At 38.1% G+C, this 26,955-nt stretch overlaps 4 protein-coding genes across 8 annotated transcripts in view; 2 read left to right on the forward strand and 2 right to left on the reverse strand.

Annotated features, from left to right (window-relative positions):
- The window catches only part of LOC106751035 (storkhead-box protein 2), an 89,034-nt gene extending 82,631 nt beyond the window's left edge, over positions 1-6,403 (forward strand). Inside the window, exons 5-8 of one of the 2 annotated variants that reach the window (XM_014631779.1) lie at positions 1,146-1,352; positions 2,067-2,251; positions 2,558-3,037; positions 3,836-6,403. In XM_014631779.1, the coding sequence (XP_014487265.1) occupies positions 1,146-1,352; positions 2,067-2,251; positions 2,558-3,037; positions 3,836-5,020 (2,057 nt within the window). In that variant the 3' untranslated portion in view covers positions 5,021-6,403. The remainder of the gene's footprint in view (positions 1-1,145; positions 1,353-2,066; positions 2,252-2,557; positions 3,038-3,835) is intronic. The other variant, XM_014631780.1, reaches the window with a different exon arrangement.
- The window catches only part of LOC106751036 (dystrotelin-like), a 113,171-nt gene extending 104,790 nt beyond the window's left edge, over positions 1-8,381 (reverse strand). For both annotated transcript variants that reach the window (XM_014631783.1, XM_014631782.1), the window contains exons 1-2: positions 8,317-8,381; positions 8,014-8,237 (exon numbers count right to left, since the gene is read on the reverse strand). The gene's annotated coding sequence lies outside the window, so the exon portion shown is untranslated. The remainder of the gene's footprint in view (positions 1-8,013; positions 8,238-8,316) is intronic.
- Positions 8,382-8,902: 521 nt separating this feature from the next.
- LOC106751051 (cohesin subunit SA-2) lies at positions 8,903-19,384 on the forward strand. 3 transcript variants are annotated; one of them, XM_014631824.1, is made up of 19 exons: positions 8,903-8,987; positions 9,203-9,409; positions 9,483-9,646; positions 9,731-9,915; positions 10,003-10,176; positions 10,246-10,450; positions 10,547-10,876; positions 10,977-11,925; positions 12,244-12,477; positions 12,554-12,746; positions 12,827-13,013; positions 13,457-13,761; positions 13,844-14,055; positions 14,202-14,368; positions 14,514-14,565; positions 18,473-18,508; positions 18,691-18,864; positions 18,960-19,044; positions 19,120-19,384. In XM_014631824.1, the coding sequence occupies exons 2-19, from the start codon at positions 9,231-9,233 to the stop codon at positions 19,135-19,137; spliced, it is 3,849 nt and encodes a 1,282-aa protein (XP_014487310.1). In that variant the 5' UTR covers positions 8,903-8,987; positions 9,203-9,230; the 3' UTR covers positions 19,138-19,384. The 3 variants fall into 3 exon arrangements, with proteins under 3 accessions (XP_014487310.1, XP_014487311.1, XP_014487312.1); XM_014631825.1 differs by having other exon boundaries at positions 9,734-9,915; XM_014631826.1 differs by lacking the exon at positions 8,903-8,987 and having other exon boundaries at positions 9,328-9,409; positions 9,503-9,646.
- Positions 19,385-19,845: 461 nt separating this feature from the next.
- On the reverse strand, positions 19,846-26,217 carry LOC106751050 (GRIP and coiled-coil domain-containing protein 2-like). Its single transcript, XM_014631823.1, has 8 exons — positions 22,092-26,217; positions 21,723-22,012; positions 21,465-21,634; positions 21,236-21,390; positions 20,946-21,035; positions 20,783-20,845; positions 20,430-20,546; positions 19,846-20,143 (listed from the first exon to the last, which is right to left on the reverse strand). The coding sequence occupies exons 1-8, from the start codon at positions 26,151-26,153 to the stop codon at positions 20,078-20,080; spliced, it is 5,013 nt and encodes a 1,670-aa protein (XP_014487309.1). The 5' UTR covers positions 26,154-26,217; the 3' UTR covers positions 19,846-20,077.
- Between the last annotated feature and the right edge of the window lie 738 nt (positions 26,218-26,955).

Genomic DNA, 26,955 nt, shown 5'->3' on the forward strand with positions numbered 1-26,955 from the left:
CGAGCCGAAGCCCCCCCCCCCCCCGCCCCGGGGAAAGAGCGGATCGGCTTGTGAAAAATTGCGATACGATTGTAATTTCGATTGCACGTGACGCGCGAGGCCCGGGGAGCCACGTGTCATCGCGTTTTACTACCTTGAGAAAAAACTCTCGCCTGTCCCTCGGTGTGTATATCCCCGGTCGAGACCCCGGTGTAACACAACGACGACGCACGCGGAAACTTCTTGCGGCGACTTGCGTGTTCTTTTTTACGTACGTCCAGTATGTGTGTGTGTGTGTGTGTGTGTGTACACGGAGAATAGAGCCGCCAGCATTGGCACGGCACACGTATGAGAAGGAAACGGGCCGAGGAGGAAGGGAAGAGAGAACGAAGAGGAGGAGCGCGAGAGAGGATGAAGAGAGAGACGAAGAGAGAGAATGAAGCCGACGATGCCTGGAAAGCGTTTAGCACAACCGATATATTAGCTATTGGTCACGACATTGTCTACCGTTACATACGCCGTCGACATTACGTGGGGGGGAGGGGGACGTATATAATCTTCCTACTTTTCTCTTACTCGTTTCTCGGCTGATTCTCACGCTGGTAACCCACTCGTCGGTACGTCGGCGTATCGCCCGTGGCTATGTACCAAGATGAAACTCAGGAATGAGGGTATTCCACTTTTTTCCCTCTTTCTTTCCCCCCCTCCTCCTTTTTTCATTCTTTAAGAACGCAGTTGCAGCGATTGCTGCTCGGCCATATTAACTCTTTTAACCGCACGTCCCGCCGTTCTGAAATTTGCACGTAGGTCTCTGCGCGGGATTTACTTTTACCTGCCGGCGCGTCTAATGCGGAGATCTGAATTTTTTAAACTGACTTTCCTGCCACATTATCTGCAACTACCTGTGAATCTCAGAAGACGAAGACGGTTCCCAGGTATTAGGATGACGTCAAAGGACGTATTAATAAAATCGATGATGTCAATAATACGTCATTAAGACGTCCTTAGACGTTAACCTGCTACCTGTGTTGAGGGATGTGAAAATTAGCGAAATATATCGCCAGCTTTCCGAAATTGAGCTTATTTATATTTGATTGTATCTAATATAATGTAATTATCATGATTATGTGAACGTTAGGGCCTAATCTCGGTCGTTTCTCCTATAGGAAATCCCAACGACAAGGTCCTGTTCGCTAGGTGTCGGTCGATGCCGGGCCGTCTCGAGAGGCGACACTCTCTGCGCCTCTGGGGATCGGCCAGGCGCTTGCACAGAAGCGGAAGTTCGCGGTCTCTGCCACGAAGACCCGAAAGGAGCGACACGTCGTCCAGCGCGGAGTACGCCAGCACGGACAGCGCGCCTCACAGTCCAACTAGTGAGTCTGATCGGGGAAGGGAGATCTGCTTGGTGATGGGTGACCGCTTGATGGGAAAGGAATCAGTTGAAAAAATGCCTGCAATTGTACATAACTATCTCTCCGATGATATGATTTTGCCCAGAAGCTTTGTATCTCCCGAATGGTCGTTTAGATATTCGTATGCTGAGAGAAAAAATTCGGTATACAGAGAAAAAGATATAGACGACTAAGGACGCATTTACTTAAATCTAAATTCTTTTATTTAGTTAGAATAAACAATTGCTTTCATGCAAAGCTACAGATTTAAGAGAGTATTATATTTTTTCAATCGAAAGCAATTGTTTCCCAGTATAAAAATGTGTGTATTGATACAATACAAGTAAATATGTTATTGTCACTCACGAAATAAATATTCTATTATTTTTAGATATTTTTCCTTTCAGCGTGTATATCATACACGAGACAAATCTTTCGATCGATTTCACTATCGCCTCAAGGCTAACGAACGTCTCGATACACATCGAGATAGCTATGAACTACTGCGGCGTTAAGTCAGCGTGAATATCCCTTATGAAATATCACGTGTGTGTACGTTTGACCCGCCATCCGCCGTTGATCGTACGACGGTACAATCCAGATCGAAGCTTCTTAGTCACCCCGTAGCTGGCCAGCCCTTCCCCGATCCTCATTATCTTCGAACAAAACCCAGCAAATCCAAATCCCTTCCTCAAGGCTTTTCTGGGATTTTTTCAGAGAAGATAGGCCTGCTCTCCAGGCTCTTTCGGCGAAGCACACGGAGGAAGGGCGCACCGTTAATGGGCACTTTCAGTGCTCAGTATCCCCCCACCGAATGGTTTAATCCGCGCGTCGTGCATTTGCATAGCGTTGCCACGCAAACAAGGGCCGCCAGTCCTTCGGTAAGTTGCGCACAGGTATTTGCCAATAAGAACTAATAAAAGGCACTTCTTACATGGCGCTTGTAGCGCCGTGAGGCTAATTAACCGGTTCCCCCCGATAATTGATAAAAAAACTCCGAGACATTCCTGGCCGTTAATAATCTTGAAGTTGGAAATATCATATAACGACGGAGAGACAGCGGGCTCTCGCGAGTAATTCGAACGATTTAGCCGGGGATTCACATGTGGGATGAAATAGCCGCTGTTACAGAGTAACCGAACGGCGAGCTCAGATCGATTCAGTCTTTCCTTTCCTTTTCCTCTCAGATGATGGAGGGTTTAGACCAGTCGCAGGCCAGTTTCCAAGTGTGGGACGACTCGAGTTCCGTGCGATCGGCCACTCTGCCGAGGCGACATCGGCGTCAAGCCAGCGGTGATTCCTCGAGCTTGTTGGCCAACTCGACGCCGAGGAGCTCCCGGAGGCATCGGTCGCCCTGTTCCACCCTGCCGAGGTCCAAGTGCTCCAGCCTGAGCAGATGTACATCCAGAGCCTCCGTTCTGCCGCCCAGCACCACTAACCAGGAGACGTATCAAGCGCGCAATCAGGTACAAAACGACAAGAACTCGACGAACTCGTCGCCTAGCAGAAGTGGCGGCAGTTCGGGCTCGGTTAGAACGATGAACGCGAGCCCGGCCAAGGCGACGACGTTAGGCAGGCCCAGCACGCGGCAGTCCAACTCCAGAAGGCCGAGTCACGATTTCAGCAACAGCGGCGTAAAGTCGGCCAACGGCTCTCCTCAGCATAAAGTGGGTTTAAATTCAACTTTCTTGGGTATAACACACCTGTTATGATTATCTCGTACTTAGTTAAATTGATCATTGGGATTCCTCTTTCCCTTTTCATAATAAATTTCCTAATAAATGCATGGCCATCCCGTATTACGATATATATTGTTGCGTTATTATAATTCGACTATCTGTGCCAATGTTCTTCTAAGTCGACGAAAATTTCTCGTGGTATTCGCTATTACTCGTCGTCCACTCGATCAGTTTGCAAACGCATGTAGTTTTTCAGTTACACTTCAGTATGTGATGCATGTATGTGACGGCTTTTATGGACGTTCAACCCTTCACACCCGCGCTTTCAAAATATTAGAGGGGCATTGATTCCGCCAGTCTGAGTTCCTTACTTGTTGAGTTCCTTTATCATCGACTGATGTTGTTTTTTCAACGGTCGGAAAGCTGTACGTTTAGATAACTCTTCTAATATAGTTAAGAATAAATTAAAAATACTATGTACATATCCTGTATATTTGTCTCTGTAGCACTAAAAGTATAATAGAGATTTCTGCCTTTTCTCACAATATACGTATAAAACGATCTTTCTTTTTATGGATGAAATGTCTTTATCATAAATATTTATTTAAAGAAAACTTGCAAGTGTCTTTTGCAAATATGTTTTATTAAAGAATATTTCGACGTCAGTAATCTTAAAATTTCAATATTCTGAATCTTCGTTATTTCTAATTTGGTAAAGAAATTTTGTAATCTTCATTTCCTGTTCTTTTCTCTGTTCTCGAATAAAGCAACTTTTATCGTTCCAAGGTATTGCAAAAGACTTCATCGGGTCACTCGACGCACTCCAGCGGCAAATCCATATCCAGCAGCAAATTGACTTGTTCGCCGCTGAAAACGGCGACGCTGTCGACAAAGTCGTCGCCGCTCAAAGTCGTCCAGCAAGGTTCGTTGACTCCTCTGCAAGAAGCGCAGAACTCGATAACTCTTCAGGTGTCCACGAATCTAAGTCCGGTGAGCCCGTCGCAGGAGCAGCGTGCGATACAGAATAGCGTAACGCTGGCCTCTAACACGACCAGCACCACGACCATTTCCGGTTCGCCCGGCACGAAGATCTACGTTCAGCAGAACAATTCGCCGATGAGATCCGTCATTACTTTCGAGAACGGCACGGTGAAGACGAAGATCGCGGAGAAAGACGTGATTGACTGCAAAGAGAAGCAGGAGAGGGAAATGGGCGAGAAGACCTACAAGACTCGAGTGGATGACGAGAAGCTCTTCAAGTCTAAATTAGACGAGGAGAAGCTGAAGAACAAACCGGTCAAGGTCGAACGGCCGTCGTCACTCTACGCCCCGAAAGAGCCGAAAGCCGGCCTGCTGCTGTCCGAGTCCGACAAGGAGAACAAACCGAAGGTCGAGGAGGAAGTGCCTAACAAGCTGAAGCTGACGAACCGCCTGAATAATAGCCAGGTTCACCTGATCGACGGCTCTACCACCAACAACGTCGACAAGAACGCCCTAGCGCACGAACACTCGGCCGCCGCGCTGTCCACCACGAAGAACACCAACGACGCGATGAATAACTCCCGCAAGCTCAGCCTGTCCTTGTCCAAGGACGCGCTCAGCTACCGCAATCTGCTGCATCCCGGCTCGAAGAACAACATCGCGTCTAACCCGCCGTCTCCCACGAAGTCGTACGACGGCTTTGGCGGCTCCTTCAACGACGTCTACATCGAGAATCTGGAGACGGCGAAGCAACAGCGAGCACCGCAGGGTTCCGAGCCTAATCTGGAGAAAACTGTCAGCCGAGCCGACCTGCACTCTTACCCGAGCCTCAGCGACATGCAGGTGCAATTCACCAGCTTGGCGGCGCAGAAGATTCTCAAGGGCTGCCCGATCAACAGCGTGGACACCTTGGTGGAGGTGAACATGGCGGCCGCCGACAAGCCGAACAACTGCGACGTCACGGTTCATACGGACTTCGGCCTCGTTTAAATCGTATCTCCTCGTAAACATTCCGTCGATCGTGTATCATCCATCCGGGGCTCAAGGACCTCTCGTAACTCCCTCCTCCCCCTCACCCCCGGGCATATTGCGTCCATGGAAAACAGCGTGCCTCGAGGCGAAATAGTATCGAAGTAGCGTCGTTAACGCCTTGCTTCTTATACGTCAAGCTCGGGGAATAGGGGAGCTATTTTTCTGTCCTCTTTCTCTTTCTTTTATAAGAAGGCCACGGCTTGCGTAAGAATGTTAGACGGAGCACGCAGTTAACAGTTACCAGTGACCTGTCTCGCCTATGTACATCTCTCTCCTGTGTCTTTAACAAGCGTACGTGTTCCCGAACAATCACTTTACCAATTTCGCTTGTGTAATTAGGGCGAACACGGTCGTAAGAAAGATCGCGTATGCGAAGGAACAACCGTGCGACCTAAGTTTAAACTTGCTTGCCTTACCAAAATTGCCTTATTGAGATAACCCTCTGCCAAAACAAAAAAGGATATCCTAGCCCGAGATATTTTATATATTTCTAAATTCTAAATTCTACTCAACTACTCAATCAACTACTCGCTCAACTAATCGATTACTCGAGAGATATGGATAACGATTTGTACACTAAAATAATTGGAGAACTAAAAGGTTGTTTTTTGGTTGCGAAGGCAAGCGGTTGACACCGTCCTGCAGCATTTTGCAGTTTCAAAGATACCGCGAAGATAAATTTTCAGGATCGCCTTTCCGGCCGCCCCTTTTGCGATTTCGAGATCCACGAGACATTCCCGATGCAAAATTTATCGTCATTTGTCGTCGGCTCGCAATTTCGTACTCGGAACCATCTCATATGAATCCAAAGGCCGCGTGTTATCGTAGTAATGTAACGTCGGCGGTTTTACATCGCTTTACCGAGCTAAAGCGATTTGTCAAAGCTTCGTCTCGCGTGCAACGCTACACGCGACCCGTGGATGACAGAGGATAAATGAAGGAAGGGTTGGAAATTTTGCCGAGTTAAAACACTGCCATTTTCACGCGCACGATCGTCGTTTTCATTTTCAAGAATTTCTTTTCACTTACGCGTCATTGTGCTAATGAAAACATACGCCGGATTTTCAAGTCTTTTTAGCAAAGTAAGGTCAAGTGGTACAGCGAAATTTTGTAGCGAGACATATGTAGGGATTCTTATGAAACGCGACAGCGATAATTCCTCGAACAATAATATCGCAATAATAAAACAGGGAATAATGCCTTTCAACGTCGACGCATTATTAGTCTCGTATCAAGGTGAGCTGACGACATGTGACTTACCGATCTTTTCTTTTCTTTGCGGGCTCAAAACGACTGACTCGCATGATTCGATCGCTTTACGTTCGTAAAAAAAAAAAAAAATAAAAAAGAGAAAGAAATTCGGTGAATCGCGTGTCACGACTTCTCCTTGCACACAAGCACACAAGCATAATAATTATATGATAAATTAATTACCGTCCCCCGAGAGGAAATCGTAACATAGAGCGAAGAAAAAGAAAATCGAGGATGATCTGCGCTGCACAGCTGCAGAGATTTGATATCAAATATACATATATATAATATACATAGCGTAGAAGGGCGTTTACTTGGAACGCGCAGCCGGTACCATTCGCAATTAGTGCAATCGTAAATCTAAGTGCCAAAACTATCGTAGTTTACTTAAACGACCGCCTTAACAATTCCGTTTCGCACGGCGATTTCGTAACGCAGACACAAACGTGTTCTCTCCGCGACGAAGGAAAGTAACGCCGAGCGTTAAATCGCGAAGCCGTAGTCTTAAAAACCGACGTATTAGGCAATTAGGCAGATACGACAGGAAGAAAAAAAAGTAAGGGAGACGTGTCCGCTTTGTACATTTCATACTCTGTATCGCAGATTAACCGATCGGTGATGGTTCACAATCACTGTTCACCCTATCTCGAGATAGGAGACGTCGACTTTTCCATTATGTCACGAGCTTTCTCTTAAGTCACATACGAATATTTATTGTTGTGATTTCTCAATTGCATAATCAATACGATGATCGAAGGAACAAGTGGATAAAGGAAACGCGTTATATTTAATTTAAAAAATGTGTTTCTTTCATAATATATGAAGTGTTGTGCTTCTATCAATTAGTCTGATTCTATTAAATTATCTGTAAAAGAAATCCATATACAAAATGGATATATATATATTAGAAAAGATAAACGATAAAGATAAAGAAAAGATAAAGATAGATAAAAGCGACATGCTTAGGAAGAGATATAATTAAAAATTTGTAAAACATTTTTCCTAACATCTAATTTTGATGATGCGTCCATGATGATATCTTTATTCACTTGTATTTTTATTTGTAAATTATGCATCCATTAGTTAATGCAAACAATTGCATTAGTTAATGCAAACAATTATTGTACTCGCAAGTTTGTGAATTATTATAATTGCTAGTATTCACAATTTATTATAATATTGCTATAATTTGTAAATTATCATTGAAACTGTTACTCGTAACAGTTTATTATAATATTGCTATAATTTGTGAATTATTATAATCATTACTCATAATAATTTATTATGATATATATAGATTGTAGAAATTCTTTTTATCTATCGATTTTAACATAAATGCAAAATGCTTAAAATTAAAATATTTTCAAGAATAAAAAATCCATATTAATTGATGATTTAAGAGAAGTTCGACTGAACAATTTCTAAAGCAAGATTTGAAACTATTATCATTTATATGAAGAGAAGCATAAATTAACATTTTATGTAAGTAGTAAAATATTCATTTTTTTGGAAAAGTCAGCGTCTGTGAACGGGAAAGCGTGTGAATCCACTGTCTCTTATCTTTTATCAAAACTAACTTGTAGAGTATCATTGTATAATCTTACTTTCGAAACATTGTAACAACGAAAATATATTAACACATAATAAAAAATAGGAAAAAAACTTGCGTACGATTATTTTGTCATAAAATGCAGATTTACCTTTGTAATGTATAACATATTTTTCCAACTTCCTTATAAGCTTATTCTGTAAATTGTAACGATAACCTTGTCATCGTTACATTGTCATTGCCTAATGTATAGCAGAAAAGCTATGCAAAACGACAATGCAACGATAAGGGCACTGTCATTAAAAGTTATAGAATAAGCCTACTGATGAAATGATTCGTATCGCCTAAACCTCCACATAATTTGCCTGTCAAATCCTGTAAATTGATAAATATATGTTTCAGATTATGAAGAATTACTATCGCTTACACGTAGAGATATCTCAATATCAATTACCTGTCATTGCTTTTGAATATGGATTAAATTCGCACGAATAGGTTGCAACAGATTCTTTCGCTGTGCATATAAAATTACTAATGGAGGACATAACGAAATATGCAGTAAGAAAAGAGAAAGAACATTCAAATTCGAAGGCACCAATGAAATGACAGCAAGACACCAACCTTCGGGAAATGATGCATTCAGAGTTGCGTTTGGAAACACACTTGTGTGCACACCACTAGACATTAGGGTTGCGTTCGGAAACGCACATCAGCGACTGAAATCACGAAAGCGTACCAAAGCACGTTAAAGAAAGGTAAAATGAAGTTTACATTGCATAAGCGTCCAAAGGGAATGTAGCCTTAAGCCCGTATCAGACTATGGATCGAGATTGAATTGAATTTGGCCAATCAGTACAAAGTTCACTGAACTTAAGTTTAGTGAAATTTAATGAACTTTGCACTGATTGGTCAAATTTCAATTCAATCTCCAATCCGTAATCTGATACGGGCTTTAGTGATTATCGCCTTTGACTGGAGTGTATTTTTAGATCTAGGACAGATCCGAAAGAATGTACCAATCAAGAATAATAATCATAATGCACTAACTTCTGTTGAGCGCAGGCAATGGCATCAAACAGAAAGGAGTGGATCATTTGTGTTTAACGGTTCTGTGTATCTCAACTGGTTAGTGAAATTATCGAGAAATATCTTCCGCATTAGTAATTTCTTTATTAATATGCTTCTCGGGACACTGTAATTTAATCGCGTTATTTTCTTATTGATGAAATCGTACCTCTTAATAAGCACATACCGCGCTTTTTTCTGCCATCGAATTCATCGCATAGTTTCTCTGTGTAATGTCATTTCACGAATTAATTTTCACGAATTTTTCGTTTCAGACACATTAGAGTGTAAAAGTAAATCAAGATGATGCATAGAAGAGGAGGTAAGCGTATCCGGATGGACGATCCAGTACCACCGGAATATGAGACTCCAATGACACCGATGACACCGATGAATGACAACTCGGGTGGAGATGCAACTGATTCTTACAGCGGGTACACACCGTACAATCAGGCATCTCAAACTCCACTACATAATCCGACGTGAATATCCAGTGTCGTTAAGCTGATGAAAAAGCAGCTTATTAATTTTTCTTAACACATTTTGTATTTATAGCCCGGAACATTATTCTTCAGAGAGTTATAGTTCACCTGGGACGTCTCAACAGCAATATCAGGAGCAGTCAGGAAATTTCGACAATCAGACACAGTTTGAGGCTCCTATGACACCTGCCACTCCTAACATGAGGATCACAAGAAACACACGTGCCAGAATGCGTGGTAAGAATAAATGTATATTTAACAGACATTTTCATACGGAAAGCTTTGTACAGATTGATTCTAAAAAATTTCCGTGTTTAAAAGGAGGCGTGGTACAGCAACCCAAATACAAAGAAATCGATACCGATTATCTTCCATCGTCTAGTGGCAAAGGCAAAGGCAGTGGTGGGAGAGGAGGAGGACGCGGCAAAAGGACACATCACTCGCACAGTCTGGAAGATGAAGCTAGTCTTTACTATGTTATTAGAAACAATCGGTCTTCGCTCACTGTACGTTGACCAATTATGATTTGTACTGAAATGATGGTTCAACATTAATGATCAAAACCTCTATATGATATAAACGTTATTTGGCAGACTATTGTTGATGACTGGATAGAAAAGTACAAAAGTAACAGGGAAAATGCGTTACTTATGTTGATGCAGTTTTTTATAAATGCAAGTGGTTGTAAGGGTCGTATTACTTCCGAGATGCAGCTTACCATGGAACATGTAGCGATAATTCGTAAGATGACTGAAGAATTCGATGAGGTGTATTTCTTAAAATGTTCTATTATTTCTCAAGTTGTAACCTTTTGTTCATGCAATTTCATTTCACAGGAAAGTGGTGAATATCCGCTGATAATGACGGGACAACAATGGAAGAAGTTTCGTGCGAATTTTTGCGAGTTTGTGCAAATTCTCGTCCGCCAATGTCAATATTCTATCATTTATGATCAGTTTTTAATGGATAACGTTATTTCTTTGTTAACTGGACTCTCAGATTCACAAGTTAGAGCGTTTAGGCATACCGCAACACTTGCAGGTAAGTTTGAGCGAGCCAGGGAGATTCTTGATAAAAATTACACCTTGAATGGAGTACCGGTATTAAGAGGAAATCTTCCATTTGTTTCACGTCCAGCTATGAAATTAATGACAGCCTTGGTAGACGTTGCTTTGACTGTCTCTATAAATTTGGATAACACACAACGACAATACGAAGCTGAGAGACAGAAAGCCCGAGAAAAAAGGGCAGCGGATAGATTGGAGTCTTTAATGGCGAAACGAAAGGAATTGGAAGAGAATATGGACGAAATTAAGAATATGCTTACCTACATGTTCAAGTCAGTCTTCGTTCATAGATACCGGGACACGTTACCGGAGATACGCGCAATTTGTATGGCAGAAATCGGAGTCTGGATGAAGAAGTTCCATCAGAATTTCTTAGATGATTCCTATTTGAAATATATAGGTACGGGGTAGTTTTATAACTGTCTTGTGTATATATATATATATATATATATATATATATATATAGAAATTATAATTAACAATTTCATTTAATTTTACAGGTTGGACGTTGCACGACAAAGTTGGGGAAGTTAGGCTCAAGTGTTTGCAGGCATTGCAGCCGTTGTATGCTTCAGAAGAGTTAAAAACGAAGCTCGAGCTCTTCACAAGTAAATTCAAGGACAGAATCGTCGCAATGACGCTCGACAAGGAGTACGATGTGGCGGTGCAGGCTGTGAAACTGGTTATTTCCATCCTTAAGCACCACCGAGAGATCCTCACCGATAAAGATTGCGAGCACGTTTACGAGCTCGTTTATTCGTCTCATCGCGCGGTCGCGCAAGCGGCTGGGGAATTTCTGAACGAACGCTTGTTCCGCCCGGACGACGAAGCCGTGGCGGGTGTGAAGACCAGACGCGGCAAGAAGCGGCTGCCAAATACACCCCTTATACGCGATCTGGTTTTGTTCTTCATCGAGTCCGAGCTGCACGAGCACGGAGCGTACTTGGTTGACTCTCTGATCGAGACTAATCAAATGATGAAGGACTGGGAATGCATGACGGATCTTTTGCTGGAGGAGGCCGGCCCCGAGGAGGAGGCGCTCGACAATCAGAAGGAAACGTCCCTCATCGAGTTGATGGTTTGCTGCATCAAACAAGCCGCTACGGGCGAGGCGCCGGTCGGTCGCGGGCCCACTCGAAAGATTTTGTCGGTGAAGGAACTGAAGCAAGTTCAGGATGACAAGCAAAGACTGACGGAACATTTCATTCAAACGTTACCGCTCCTGTTGGACAAGTACAGGGCTGACCCGGAAAAATTGGCCAATTTACTGGCGATCCCGCAATATTTTGACTTGGATATTTATACGAAATCCAGACAAGAGATAAACCTGGATTCTTTATTAAGTAAAGTTCACACAATCGTCGAAAAGATGCATGACACTGAAGTGCTGGACACTGCGGCCAAGACTTTGGAACACATGTGTGTGGAAGGCCATGCTATCTTCACCAGGTATGTATATTATCGTTTAAGGGAGTATTCTTGTTTGAAAGATCGTATAAAGATATTTTTCGGAAATTTTTTTTTTTTAGGGAAACGAAAAAACCGAATAACGTTGAACTGTGCGTGTTCATTTAGCTTGATTTCAAGAATATATTTTTATTTTCTGAGCGACAGAAACGCTCTTCTCTTCTTATGTTGTATTCTGGTCACTAGGAACTCGCAAAAATCCCCGAAAAATATCTTTTAAACAAGAATACTCCCTTAATCCGGACAAGCTCGTTATTTAATATTTAGCACGTGAGATATATTTAATTAATTTTCGCGCAGATGCGACGTCGCTCGGTCTACGTTGATCGATTCTATTGTAAATAAGTATAAAGAAGCGATTGACGAATACCGGAACTTGATAGAGGGAAATGAAGTGCCAGACGAAGATGAGACATTCAATGTCATTCAGTCACTCAAGAAAGTCTCCATATTTTATTCTTGTCACAATATGAATCCATGGGGTATCTGGGACTCTCTGTACAAAGACATAGAAGATGCGAAGGATCCGTCGAAGTACCTTCAACTTTTTCTATTCATTGTAACTACGTGTTAATATCTTCAGGCATGTCATACACCGAATTGCTTACAGATGCTTACCGTTCGACGCAGTCAAGTATTGCATAAGTGCTTGTTTCTTCGCGATCTTGTGGGGTCAGAATCACTTGATGGAGGCCGTAGATTCTGGCAATCGCGGCGAAGATGAATGTCGACAGCTGAAGGAACGGTTACACGCATTTATGGGCTCGATGCGCCATTTCGTTAGCGGTGACAGTAGCAGCCTGGTAATCACGTTTATTTTGCGATAATACAATTACGATTGAGATTTCTTATAAATGAACTCGTACATTTGCTTGTCAAATAGCCGTCACCGCCGATATTGAGGGAAGAAGCGTACAACACGATATGCGATCTGTTGGTGGTATTTTGCAATCAGCTGACTACGCACACCAATCATCTGATGCATCAGTTGGTGTACGAACCCGACCAAGCGATGCAGAACATGCTTAACAGGTTTATACAAGAATACGTCTTCTTTGAAGAGGAGGACGGTAAATGAACACTTGAATCTGCATTAAGCCCGTATTAGATTACCGGCTGTGAAGGCTGATGACTCGACTCTTAGGACTTTAGTAAAGTGGCTGACTTACCGGTTTAAGACAGTATTTTATTCCTCAAGTCTTTGTTTTGAACATACGATGGCTGTCTTGGGTCTCAAACTAAAAGGCCGTTCTGCTTGTGATTCATAAAGAATCGTTAAGAAAAAAAGTAAACGAATGATAATTTAGATAAAGAAAGATTTAGGGCATGAAACATTGTGTTAAAGTTATAAGCTAACCATTTTGCTGAGGTCTTTAGTGGATCGATTACAACGTCGGCGCTTCATTGGTTTACGAAAAGACGACAGTCGGGTCGGCCTTTGCGGTTAGATACGGGTTTTCGAGGGACTTGCAGCGCGATATACGTTACTGATATGTCGAAATTCACTTCGCAGATGAACACGACGAACACTCCAAAATCGAAGAGTTGCATAAGCGGAGGAATTTCTTAGCGGGCTACTGCAAGCTAATCGTCTACAACATGATTCCCACGAAAGCCGCGGCCGACGTATTCAAGCATTACGTTAAATACTACAACGACTACGGTGACATCATTAAAACCACGTTGGGGAAGGCGAGAGACATCAACAAGACGAACTGCGCGCTAACGATGCAGCAGAGTCTGAACATCCTGTACAACGATATAGTGTCTGAGAAAGGCAAAGTGAACCGAAACAGCGAAGAATTCACCGCAATTAGAGTACGATACGTCGATATATTTTTCTTTTACTGCATAACGAGATAAAACATAGGCTAAAGTCGTCGGATTCGCTTCTTCGCAGGAACTCGCAAAGCGATTTGCTTTATCCTTCGGTTTAGATGCCGTGAAAAATCGCGAAGCGATCACGGCTCTGCACCGTTCGGGTGTGCTATTTGCGATTACTCCGCCAGACGGTATCGAACAGGACCCCACCGGCCCGCCGCCGAATCTGCCGTTCCTCGAGATATTGTCCGAATTCACGAACAAACTCCTCAAACAGGACAAACGTGTCGTGTGAGTATTTCGTATTTCGCTAAGTCACACTTTTCGGAGGAATTGGGATTTTAAAATATATTTGTTTATTTTATCTTAAGATACACGCTAAGAAATCTATTTGAATCAGTTTCTATCGTCGATGTTCGCGCGCGCTTTATTTCCAGTCTCAACTTTCTGGACCGACGACTGCAAGCTGGAATGCCGTCTTCGCGAGGGGAAGACTGGCAACCTTTGCTTTTGTACAGAAACAGCTTGCTGCACGGCGAGACTGATCAAGTCCCGGTGACGAGTAAACGAGCTTACACGAGGCGCAAGAAGGATCAGTTGGCCGGTAAAGGATTTGTCTTACTAACGTTCTACCTTTAAAAATATTCTAAATATTATGTTAGACGTAAGACTTCTAAAACTAATTAAATTAGTTTATGTTACTATTATTCTTCGCTTGGTCTAAGCAATAATCTTTCTTTCTTTTGCAGAGGAAGAAGAAGCGGATGAACCTGATGAGGGTTCTGATCATGAATTTTCAGGGTGAGTTAGGTGTACCCGACTAGAGTCTGATACATAATTATTCCTTTCTGTCAAATTTATCATTAGTACAGACTCGAATGTAATTGCAAGTAACCGTTACACGTAACTGTTCGGTAACATACACGGAAAAAATCGGCATTCGCTGAGCAGGTTAACACGTTGAACGCGGCGTCGATCCCTGGGGATCGACATTGAACTTTCCGTTTAGGCGATGTCGGTCCTTACGGACCGACACTGCATTTTTCGTTTATACGGCGTTGGCCCCTGGATACCGATAGTACCGAATTAAAAAAAATAAATTTTGTTATTCATATAATATAAAAAGACATGTTTACACTTCTTTAATGTATTTTATTGTAACATTCTAAACGCAGATAAGGTTAGCCTTTACACATTACAAAAAGTCACGACTTTCCTAGTTAAATTTCTGGCTGTTTTCTGCCCGAATGTTTTTGTATTTTTTTTTTTATTATAACATTCATAGCAGTATTTTCGAATTTTATGTACTTCTCCCCCCCCCCTTTTTTTGTCAATCGATGAACAGATCTTGTAATGACCTTGGTTTGAATTTCTTCATCTGAATGTTGTGTATGCGAAACAGCCAATTTTTTGCGGAATATTATGATTGACATTTTTCTTTCCGGTTATTTTTTCATACATGAACAGGGCATTTACAACAGCGGTATTCAACGAAAGCTCGAGTGCCACTTTATCGTCTTTTATAAAGGGTTATTATAAGCATTCATTTGATCAGAAAAATCAATAGCAGTTTTTCCGGCGTTGTACTCAACCATTATTTTTGGTTTGCAGCAAAGCCAACGTCTTTTTTTTTTTACATTTACCATTTCAACCGAATATTTTGTAGAAAAAAACTAAAACATCACGTTTATCCTTCCATTTTAAAATTGTCATTCCTTTATTGTTTTCTTTTCCAATAAATTCCCCGCGTTTCAATTTTGTTATCACCACTTTGTTTGGATTTCCTTTACGATTTTTTCAAAGTATATCTATCAGGTGTGTATTTTTTCTTTAGTAGTTTGCTAACTCCAGATTTATGTACCAGTTATCGGCATATAATGTATAGCCTTTGTCAAACACATCTTTACATAGATTCATGACAATATTCGATAGTGTTTTCATTATCAAGAGTTTTTCCTGTTTAGACATAGAAACGTGTAAAAATCTTCGATTTCGATACAACTCTGCACTTTCGTATTACTTATCTTGGCACCGTTATGTATTTGTGAAAGGCTATATTTGGCTGGTTGCCTTTTGGATCAAACCATTCTACATTTTAATAACTAGTGCCATCTTTCACATCGAAACTGTCTTTGTCACATTCCATTATCCGGTCTGATGAACTATCATCTTCAGATGATGAGAATCGTAATACTCGACGACGTCGACTTTTAGACGGTAAAAATAATTCACTCAACGTATCACTGTCACCTTTTTTTCAACATTTTCGGTTTTATAATCGGGTATAACAAATATTTTTGAAAATAATCAATAAATTGTTCAACTTTAGAACACAACTTTGTATATAGGACTCCTAGAGAACGGACTAAAATTTTCTCTTCTCAATGTCTGTATTCTTTTGTAGTCTTGCCTCAACTGATTGTCTTTTGGCGGTCGCCTTCTTACTGTTCCCCGTTTGTATAAACAGAAAGCGAAACCAAATTGCTATCGCGTTGAGCGCGTTATACTCTGTACGCCCAAGCATCCGCTGAGCGCTCCTCGACACTTGAACGGAAAGCATAGCAAAATCAGCTCCGTGTCGAACGTGTTAATCGCGCTCAATTTCGCTGCGATAAAAACTAAACGCTTGTCTTTACTCGTTTTTGCAATGCGATTTTACGCTGTGGAGAGTGTATACTGTTCGTAAAACTAAAGGCGCAGATATGTTCTACGCACATACTGTAAAATGTGCTTTCTCTCTTACTACTACTGCTAGCGCTGTAAAGACATTAATGTTGCTTGCAGAATGTAGTTCTGTAGAAGTAGTGGCAGTAATTACATCACTAATATCTTTCACTTTCTGCCTTATATATTTTTTATTAATGCTTTATTAATAAGTATTCGCTTTAATACTATTTACGAACTATTATAAAATTTATAAATTTGTAAAATTTGCAATTTATTTATGAAACTTCGACATTACGAATTATCGTTACAATGGATTTATAGAAATAATCGGTTATGAGCGGCAAATCGATGCGTATATGGTTGAACTCAATTATCACACTTTGGTATATAAACATGTAATGTTTACGTTATGCAGTTTTGAGACATCGAGATCAACATCTAAGCATAGCGTGCGATTGAATAGTAGATCTATATTTTTCTATAAAGGAATATCCATCTCGTTCCTTGCAGTATAACTGCATGCTTCTGCTTAATCTATAAATATCTACCGTAACTGCCACTTATACAAAAAAAAAGTTATTCCGCCTCTATACCTGCATGAGTAGTAATTTTTGACGAACTGCTTGTTGCAGGCAACCTGATCGTTATACGAGTTAAGGCTTTTATTTCCTCGTTCTGATCATCTTAAATTGATGCCGGAAGCTAGAAAATACATGTTCAATCTTGCAAAATATGTTGAAATAAGTGTCTATAAAGTGCGATTGGACAAATTGTAAAATACTCCTAAAACTTTGCCCCAATGATCAATAAATAATCAAAATTAATGTGACAAAATTATATTAAAAGATTATATATTGTGATTTGATTGTGTATTCGGGATCGCTCGAAATGAAGAGCAACCTGGATACTGGATTTGCTCAGCGCAAGGCACGGCGCCGAATCCTGAACATGTATTATTTACATATATATTATTTATATTTAATGATTATTGGAGCAATAGGGAAGTTTACGGAATATTTTACAGATTCACATATACTTTTATTTCAACGCACTTGCAAGAATTTTGAGAATTTTCTCGCTTCAAACGTCATCATCTAAAATGGTCGCAGCAAGAACCAAGAGCCTTAAAGAGTGTATTTTTAGAGGATTACTAATTGTGTATCTGAAAGTATATGTAAGGGACAAAAATTGTACAAGAAACTTTGAATGTAATTTATTATTCCTGGTGCCTGCTTTCTCTTAGTTTCGTTTAACAAGTGAAGTCACACTTCTAAATTAGTATAAGAGAATATTAAGAGATATATAAATCATATTGTCACAGATTATGGTATTTTTGAAACAAACGAGAAAGATCGTGTATAGAGAACGATGTGTGTATTTTGTCGAATGACTAAAATCAAGTAAGTTTAAAACTTTGTATTCTGTTTATATATTAATAATACAAATTGGTGATAGATATGAATATGTGAGATTACTTTAAATAAGACCCTCTATACTCCCAGCGTTCCTAAATCCTACTTTACTAAAATTAAAAATTGTCATTAAAAACGCGATGCACATTTATTATCAATCATTAGTATGTAGCAAATATATGAGAGAGAATAAGTAACTTATTTTACATTTTTCTCTCTTATTCTATTTTACTCTCTCTTAAAATTAATAATGTGAACATTCCTTTTCATAACACGCCGTTCTCTATAATTATCTCTTTACAAAAATATGTTATTATTTTTCGTCTCTCTCTCTCTCTCTCTCTCTCTCTCTCTCTCTTGATTAATTTTATATTAATATTGTTTTACATTAATTTTATATTAATATTGTCGATTTCTACACATTCCGCTCGGCCAATAAAACAATAAATTAGAAATCGTCTCTTTATATGTACGTATAGACCATAAATTCTAGTGTACTAAATCTCATATATCGATCATATACGTACATGCAAGATATTTTTTATAAACTTGCCAAATTTTTGTCCCTTTATCTCGGATATCGAGATAATTACACTCTCATTTGATGAACTTGACTGTTTTCGTTTCAGCAAACACAAAAAAAAGCGTGCTCAACGAAAAAATCAGTGAGTAATTCTCCCCTTTCACTTCTGTTAAACTAAGTATAAGGGAAAGCAAATAATAGCAATAACATAATTATTAACATAAATAACGTATAAATCAAGATTTAAACTATAAATAGTGTGTTTTAATTATAAAATATAGTTACCTGTCCAGTAATAATATAACGATTTCTTTTTAATTTCAGATTACCGGTTAATAAAGTGGTGATAACGCGTGGGCCCAGAACGAATACTTTCTATGAAAATAACGATGCCGCTCAAATACAAACGTCACCTACTGCGACCATAGAAGATACATCGACGAGTCCGTCGCAAGATATCGATAGTAAACTTAAAACACTACAAATACAAACAAGACCGTGAGTATTGATAGATAGATTACATTATTTTTTTTATATATGTCTCCATATACTTTGAAATTATATAACAAAGATAACGTATAATTTTTTTATAGACGAAGAAATCAGGAGCACGTAGAGCGCAGAGAATTGCGGAGAACTTCCAGAAACTCAGGCAGATACATTGAGGGGCAATATATGGTAAGTTTCAACAATATTGCTAAGTATATATTGACACATGTTAATCACATATTGAAGCAAATTAATTCGTTGCAGGAGTCTGATTCCGAATAAGGAGATATGTAATCCCTAAAAGCTTTACTTATCCCTAAATTTAGACAATTGGATTGTGATACGTGTTCAAAGCAACTATGCCATCTCTCTGAGAATTACGGAAAAATATATTTAAAAATATATTTAAGTTATGTGGCATAGAAAAGCTTTCGGAGCGAGTATTAATAAATTATAATAGACCATCGTTATGTTTCTTTTTACAAAAGTAGTCACATAAGTAAAATTATTAGTTATTCCGTGGAATTCAGTTTATTTCATTATATATCACGTTATAAATACTACAATACATATATATTCCATTTTTATTAACATTTTTATATAAAAAGATGTTTAGTATAAGAGAACATTAAACTATTTAATAATTTTTTTAAATAAATAGGTGTAACTTAATATAGTTTTATTTATGTATATATCGTAGGGACTTTCAGTGAACTGCTGAGTGTATTTTCAAAATTATATTTTTCTCCTATACAATTTATGACTTATGATCTTTGCGTTCCGAACAATTTATAAAATGTCAATTACTTATGTAAACATGTTATATACAATTATTATATATTATTGCAGGAGTTTAAATTTTATTATAAAATTATATATTATTCATTTATTATCATAAAAGAATATAATTTGTGTTTGTTTCATGATAAAATATGGAGACGGAACGTCCCCATGAAAAATTAAAGTTATTACAAATGCATATAACATATAATCTCTAAGCAATACTGCTCACATAGATAAGAGAATACTTTGTGGTAATTAACACAAAGCTTCTAATTTTTATGTATGTTAATTTATTGTTACATATACTGTATACTGTATACAACGATAAGTTAACTCTTTGTACACGGTGTGACATGATGTTAATTTATTGTTATATATACGGTATATAACAATAAATTAATTCTTTGCACAGTGTGACGTGATCGTGAAGAGCATCACCCTATTGCATACGAGGTTTGCGGAAAATACTACTGAGTTTGCGACCTTTCGGTGTGCTGGATACGTTCTGTTAAACATACGCGTTAATTTATAACAGTTCATTTAATGGCGTGTTTAATTTGTTGACTCTATCCGACTCGGGCAATATTTCGACAATCTTTGTAGTATTGCAATTTATTATTTTAATTTAGTAGTAGTAGTAGTATTTTAATTTATAGTTCGTGTTACATATATACTGTAGTTTGCAATACTGTCTAATCGAATATCGAAATGCTGCCAGAGTCGGGTAAAGGGCAGTTATAGAGACTAGCCAGGAGCCTTAATGACAATATTTTATATCTCATTATACTCACTTCGTCTTGACGTTTTAATGTGAACAGATGCCTCAATGAATGAGGAGTGGTCGTTGTTCTTCTATCGACATTGCGCTCCCTTAAGATGCGTGAATTCGGACTTTTTAACTCATTACCCTGCCACAAATTATTAAGGATTTTCAGTGAAAAAATATCACACAAGTGTATATTTTTTTTTTACAATTGTACGTCTTATTGTACGATTATGGTGAGAACATTGCGATAACATTCAAACACAAATTTTTTTCTCTTGTCAATCGTATGCATACAATGCGAGATTAAGGATGTTTGTATATAACATATATACATTCATACATACGATATATAACATATATACAGATACATATATATACCTGCAACGACAATCTGCCTCCGTTCTTGCTTGGTGTCGGAGGACCAGGTTTTTTGTACGACGTCTACGAGGAAAATTAAAATTACCACAAACAGACGAAACGAGTGTTTCACAAACAGTAGTTCAACGAAAAGACGAAATTTTAATGACACGATTGCGCTCACCTGAGATCTATCTTTTTTCTTTGTCTTTTGCTCTGGGAGAAGACTTTGACTGAGACTGTCGTTAAAGATGTCTTCCGTTGTGGAACCCGACTATGAACAAAACAAATCACAATGTACGTAAGCATATAATATACATATATATATATATATATATATATATATATATATATATATATATGTGAATATATGAATATATATATATATGAATAATATTATTTAAAAATCACAAATATTTACGATAATATGGACAAGCAATAAATACATGCAGCATACGCTGAAAAGACGCTTACTTTGATCTCTTCTTCGGTCAAGCTTGAAGGAAGGAATTGCATTTCCGCTGGATAAGATGATTTCAAATGAGGTTTGCACTGGGCGTTTCTCATTTGTAAAATAGACAAGCGATCGACGTCCGTACTGAGCAAATCAGGGCCTCTCTTCATGTCGGCTATAATATTGATTAATATAGTAAAAAAAGGGCTCTAATGTTATCTTTGTACTCATATCCGTGGTAAATTATACCTAGATATACATTGTCAAAGATCTCTTCCTCATCTTCCGCTTTAAATGCGTTGCCCATTGCTTGTAAACTTCTAACGCTCTGCCTCCTTTCGAATGTTTCCTTCGTTATCACCGTAACTTTGTGCGTTGTTTGCTGTGCGTTTTCAGGCATCACCTCTTGCCTCTCCAGTCTGTAATAGATTTAAATTAATTAACATGCATATTGCTAAATCGATAAGTATATTTGTTTTTAACGTATCCCAACATTTTCAAACTTACTTGGTTCTGCGTGAAATCGTGGACATTTGCTGGCCTGTTTCGATTTCCTTCAGCTTGACTTGCACTTCTTTTAAGTGTTGTAATGCCTCCTGCTTCTGTTGCTGCTCAATTAGAAGTTTCTCCCCCACGCTCCAAAGTTGCGAGCTCAATTCTCCGACGTGCGTTTTGTACTTATTAATCTCTTCTCTTTGCTTCTGGCACATCGACTCCATTTGGCTCTGCAACTTTTCTCGTACAATTTTTTCCTGGTCGCTGTTTAATTTCGTCATTTGCTCGTTGTAGACTTTTTTCTGAAACAAATATTGTTACGATGCGAAGTCACAATTTATACAAAACACGCGCCACGATAGACGACGTTTCTTTATTTACCATTCTTTGCTTCATGTCTTCCAGTTTCTGTTCGTACGTAGTATGAACTTCTTTCAGTTGGTCTTCGAGTTCTTGCTTCGCAGTCTTGTCTGACTTGTCCTTTTCTTCGTGTAACTGCTGGATTTGTTCTTTCGTACGTTCCAGTTCGTCCTTTAGGGATTGCACTTCTCCCAGATCTGCCGTTGACTCCGTCTCCGACTTCAATTTCTTTAGTTCCGCTCTAAGATCATCCATATTTTTCTCCAGCTTCACATTCCTCGAACGCATGGAATCTATTTTGCCCTTCAGATCTTTCCTTTCCTTATTCAGCTGACTGATTTGACTCTGCAATTTTTTGTCGGTGTCCTGAGTCTTGACTTCCCCAGATTCCAGTCCTTTCTCGTACGAGGTAGCTAAAGCGATGAAAGACTGTATTTCTTCCTCCGACTTCAGTATATTGTTACACAGTGCTTTATTTTTCTCCAATTCCGCGTCTACTGCGATTTTCTCATCAGAGAACTTTTCTTCCTCCACATTCGTTAATGCGTCCAGACATTCCTTCTCATGCACTGAACATAAGTAGGTATCTTGCAGTCTCTTTTCCGTCCACAAAAACTTCTCCCATAAAATATCAGATATGCATTTAATGTTTTCTAAATGTTCTATACGATACTTGGATAGTGCATTTTCAAGACTTGCTCTTTTAGCTTGTAATTGTTTGAACTGGTCGCAAGCAGGGTTCTCATTGTGTAAAATATTCTGAAATTTGGCCAGTATCTCGCTCCACTTTTGCACGGACGATGATAAAACAGTATCTATGTCATTGCGCGAGGTAAAAGCTTTTCGTACAAAATCCTTCAGCGTTTCTTTACTTCTTATGACATTATTGAGATAATCGTTCCGTTTCTGTGTTATTATTTCCAATTCTCGTATTTTGTTTCTTAAACCGCAGACTTCTTTCTTGTCCTTTTTACTATTTTCTCTTAGTATCTTTTGTTCTTCCAGTGTTTCGTTTAACGTGAAAGACAAGTGCGATATTACTTTCTGAGATAAGTGTAATTCTTGAAGGGTCATCTTAATAATATTCAGAACATCTTCAGTTCTTTTGTCGTTGTTTGCGCACTCATATTGTGACGTGTCATATAAGTTCTGATCAAGAATATCGAAATCTGAACATATCTGTATAATTGTAGAGTTCAAATCTTTAGTTGGATGTTCCAGTTCTTGACACAGTTTTACGATGCTTACTTGACTCGCATCCATGTATCTACAATGATCATTGCTTACTTTAAGCTCTCCGTTTATTTCTTCTAGCTTTTTTTGCAATTCTTCTACAGTCATGTTTCGGTCGTGAATCTGATCTTCTAGTGCTAAAAATTTCACTTGCAATTCGCGATGCAGCAGCTTTTCATTTTCAAGTTCTTCCTTCAGTGCTCCCTTAAACTTATCAAATTGTTCTTGAAGTTCTTCTATGTACAGACATTTTTCTTTCAGAGCCGTTTCTTGAGTAGTCAATACGGCATCCTGACTAGATCTTACTTCTTGAAGATTAATAATTATCTCCTTCATTTTCTTCTCTGATTCACTTGCTTCGTTCATTGACTTTTCCACTTTATTTTGTAGCATCTGCAATGCTTTCTCTTTTAATTCCATTTCCTTATCTTTCGCAGCGAACATTTCTTCGTGCAAGCATATCAAGTGATCTTTTTCGGCATTTAAAGAAGAAATGCTTGAAAGTAATTCGTTAATTTGCGCATCTTTCAGTTCTATTTGTGTCATTGTATGATTCATGTCTTGCTGTAATACATTATATTTAACAACAGATTCCTTTAATTCCAATGACATCTTAGCATTCTCTAACTCTAGACTTTTTAAATTGTTATTTGTTTCAATTTTTAGCACTGTATATTGCTCCTCTAATGTGCGATTCGTTTCCTGTAATTCCTGTAAATTTTGTTTAGACTCATTTAAATCATTACAGAGAAATTTTTCTATTTCTTCTAAAGCACTTATTTGCTTTTGATATTGCAATAGGTTTTCTTGCAATGTAAAATTTATTGCTTGAGTGTCTGCTAATACCTCCTTAGTGCGATTAAAATTACTCTGCAACTCCTCTGTTTCTTGTTTCATTTGGCATAATTTATGGTGTAACGTCTGATAGTTATTATGTATTCTTTCACATGTTACTTTAACATTTTCTTGATATTCGACAAACCTCTGTTGAATTTCTTGTTTTATTAATTTGAAATCTTTCGTTATATCCTGGAGTCTTCCAAAATATGTCATGGTAGATTTCAACAATAATTGTCGATTAGCTAAATCTTCCGTCAATCTACGTACATCTTCTTCCAGAATACATTTCTCGTTCGCGATCTCCTTTAAAACTTCGATCTCCTGTGAATATTTGTGAATAGTTTCTTTTTGTTCATTCAACAGTAAATCCTTTTGCTTTCCGTCTTTTTCAATATTAGCTAACTCCACGAGAGTCTGTTGATTTTGCTCGTTTAAAGTTGCAACGGTTAATTGTTGGTTATGCAGGTTTGCATTTATTTCATCTATCGTTTCTTTTAATTTCTCAACATCACATTTATATGAAGCACATACTGAATTGTAATTTGACAGCATAACATTAAAATAAAGTATAAGTTCATTCAGCGTCATATTATCTAAATTATCAGTTACAACTTCAATAAATTGATTGCCAACGTAATATAAAATGGCCTTTAAATTGTTAGTACAGGTATCGATGGAAGATCTGTACAAATCTCTTTCGTCAGTTATCTTATGAATGTGTGTCAGATGTTCGGTTACTTGTGATTTTACTAGATCAAGAATGCTACTTAAATCTGAAGAATCAGTCTTCTCATTTCCAAGCAATTCATTCAAGTGTTCCATGCCTGTCTTTAAATTATCCAGTTTTGTATTCAGTGCAGTATTTGACTGTACTGTTTCAGAAAGTTCCTTTTCCCTCGATAAAAGTAAACTTTTCAGTTCCTCATTATGAGCAATAATAGATACTTTCTCTACTTGTAAATTTTTTATATCCATGTTTGATGTATGTAATTCCTTCTGCACATCATTTAACTTGATTTGAACTTTATCTAATATTTGCACTTTCTGCTGCAAATCTTGATTTAATTGTATCACATCCTTGTGATTCTTTGTAAGTACATCCAGCTTTCCTTTCAAAGAATCAACTTGAGCTTGCAATACAGCAGATTCTTCTTTAGCTTCTTGGAGTTGGATTTCAATCACAGAACTCAGGGCTTCACTATTGTTCAATGACACACAGGCGGTAGGAAGTGATGATATCACGGAGTCCTCAATTTCAAAACTTTGTTCTGTAATGGAATTTTTATTAAGTTCTCTTAGATGGACGCGCAATTCTTCATTATGCATTCTGAGTTCTATCAGATCTCTGTCTTTCATTTCCATTTTACGCGATAAAGATTCTAAGGACCGTTCGTAGGTTACAAGGTTATCTTTGTACTGTGTAGATTGCCTTTGCACAGAAGCTAGCGTCTTTGATAGAGTATCCCTCTCCATCTCCAAATTATCCATTTCATCCTGCTGTTTGCTCAATTGAATCTCCAAGTCATCGATATACTTCTTGTAATAGTCCTCACATGACGAGATATTCTCCCTTTTATGAGAAGGTTGAGGAGTATTCGGCTTCATTCGTTCGTCTCGCAATGCCTTTAATTGCGTTGTGTTTATCTCAAGTTTCATCTTTAAATTCTGTATTTTTTCCTGATATATTTTTAAATCGTCCTGTAGTTCGGCATTTTTAAATCGTTCTATGTCCAAGTTACATCTTAAATCTCTTAATTCTCGGGTTCGTTCGGTCATAATTTTATAGCTACTATGTGCCGAACGCATAATAGGGGACTTAACAAAGTCCTTAAGAGGCGGCGTTTGGCGGCTACTTGGAGTACTTGATGCATCTTCTACTAACTCCATAATAACTTCCTTCATTGTGTCCTTGGTGATATCACTTCCAAGAGGTAAAATATTTTCAAGAAAAGTTTTAATTCTAATTTGTGTTTCATGTTTCAATTTGTTGCACATCGGAGTATGAAACATTGTTGATTGAGATGCATACACCAATAACAAGGATGCAATGTATATGCATTCTTTGCTATCATCTTTGTTAATCTTGAAGCTGGGATATTCATCTATAGCCAATAACAAGAAAAACAAATGCGTTATTTCCTAAATAATACCTGTACATAGCTAGTTCTAAAGAGTTCAAGAATATATGTAAATGATAATAAAATTACTAAAAATCCTAAAAGTTATGTATTATATATAACATATATAATACTATACATATAATAATAATTTTATAAAAAAAAATATATATATATATTTACCTTTATTATTATTATTTATTATTATTATATTATTGTTATTTACCTATATATAACATATATATATATATATTTNTGTTATTTACCTATATATAACATATATATATATATATTTACCTTCTATAAACTGTGTAATGATATCTTCTTGATGACAGTTTTGTTTATGCTTTGTCCATGATCTATAAACATGACAGAATAAATGATAGATAAAGTATCAAATTATGCGACATATATAAATGTACTTACATTAAATTCAATAGATTGGTATAAAATGTTCCATTTTGTAATTTTTCCGTATTTTTCAGAGGTTCCTTTAATACATCTAAACAGTTGATCTATAACATTTAAATATTTGTCTGTAAAAATTTATTTCTCAGGAATTAAAATGTATACTTTACTGTATTGATTCTTTTAAACAATATGATTCTAAAAGATAACATCAAACCTTGTAATATAATAAAAATTAATATATGTTTAAAGCAATGATAAGAATATTATTAAAATTACTGCAAATA

The sequence above is a fragment of the Dinoponera quadriceps genome, unplaced genomic scaffold (genome assembly GCF_001313825.1).
Source record: "Dinoponera quadriceps isolate SergipeBrazil2010 unplaced genomic scaffold, ASM131382v1 scaffold6073, whole genome shotgun sequence".
Taxonomy (NCBI): Eukaryota; Metazoa; Arthropoda; class Insecta; order Hymenoptera; family Formicidae; genus Dinoponera; species Dinoponera quadriceps.

What these genes read in the sequence shown, in the direction of transcription:
- LOC106751051 (XM_014631824.1), top strand. Translation starts at nt 9,231, where the DNA reads ATGATGCATAGAAGAGGAGGTAAGCGTATCCGGATGGACGATCCAGTA. An exon ending in GCGGTGACAGTAGCAGCCTG is followed by an intron (nt 12,747 to 12,826) that starts GTAATCACGTTT and finishes CTTGTCAAATAG; the next exon opens with CCGTCACCGCCGATATTGAG. An exon ending in AAACAGGACAAACGTGTCGT is followed by an intron (nt 14,056 to 14,201) that starts GTGAGTATTTCG and finishes CTTTATTTCCAG; the next exon opens with TCTCAACTTTCTGGACCGAC.
- LOC106751050 (XM_014631823.1), bottom strand. Translation starts at nt 26,153, where the DNA reads ATGTTTCATACTCCGATGTGCAACAAATTGAAACATGAAACACAAATT. An exon ending in CTTTGACAATGTATATCTAG is followed by an intron (nt 21,391 to 21,464) that starts GTATAATTTACC and finishes TCAATATTATAG; the next exon opens with CCGACATGAAGAGAGGCCCT. An exon ending in GAGGCAGATTGTCGTTGCAG is followed by an intron (nt 20,547 to 20,782) that starts GTATATATATGT and finishes AATTTGTGGCAG; the next exon opens with GGTAATGAGTTAAAAAGTCC.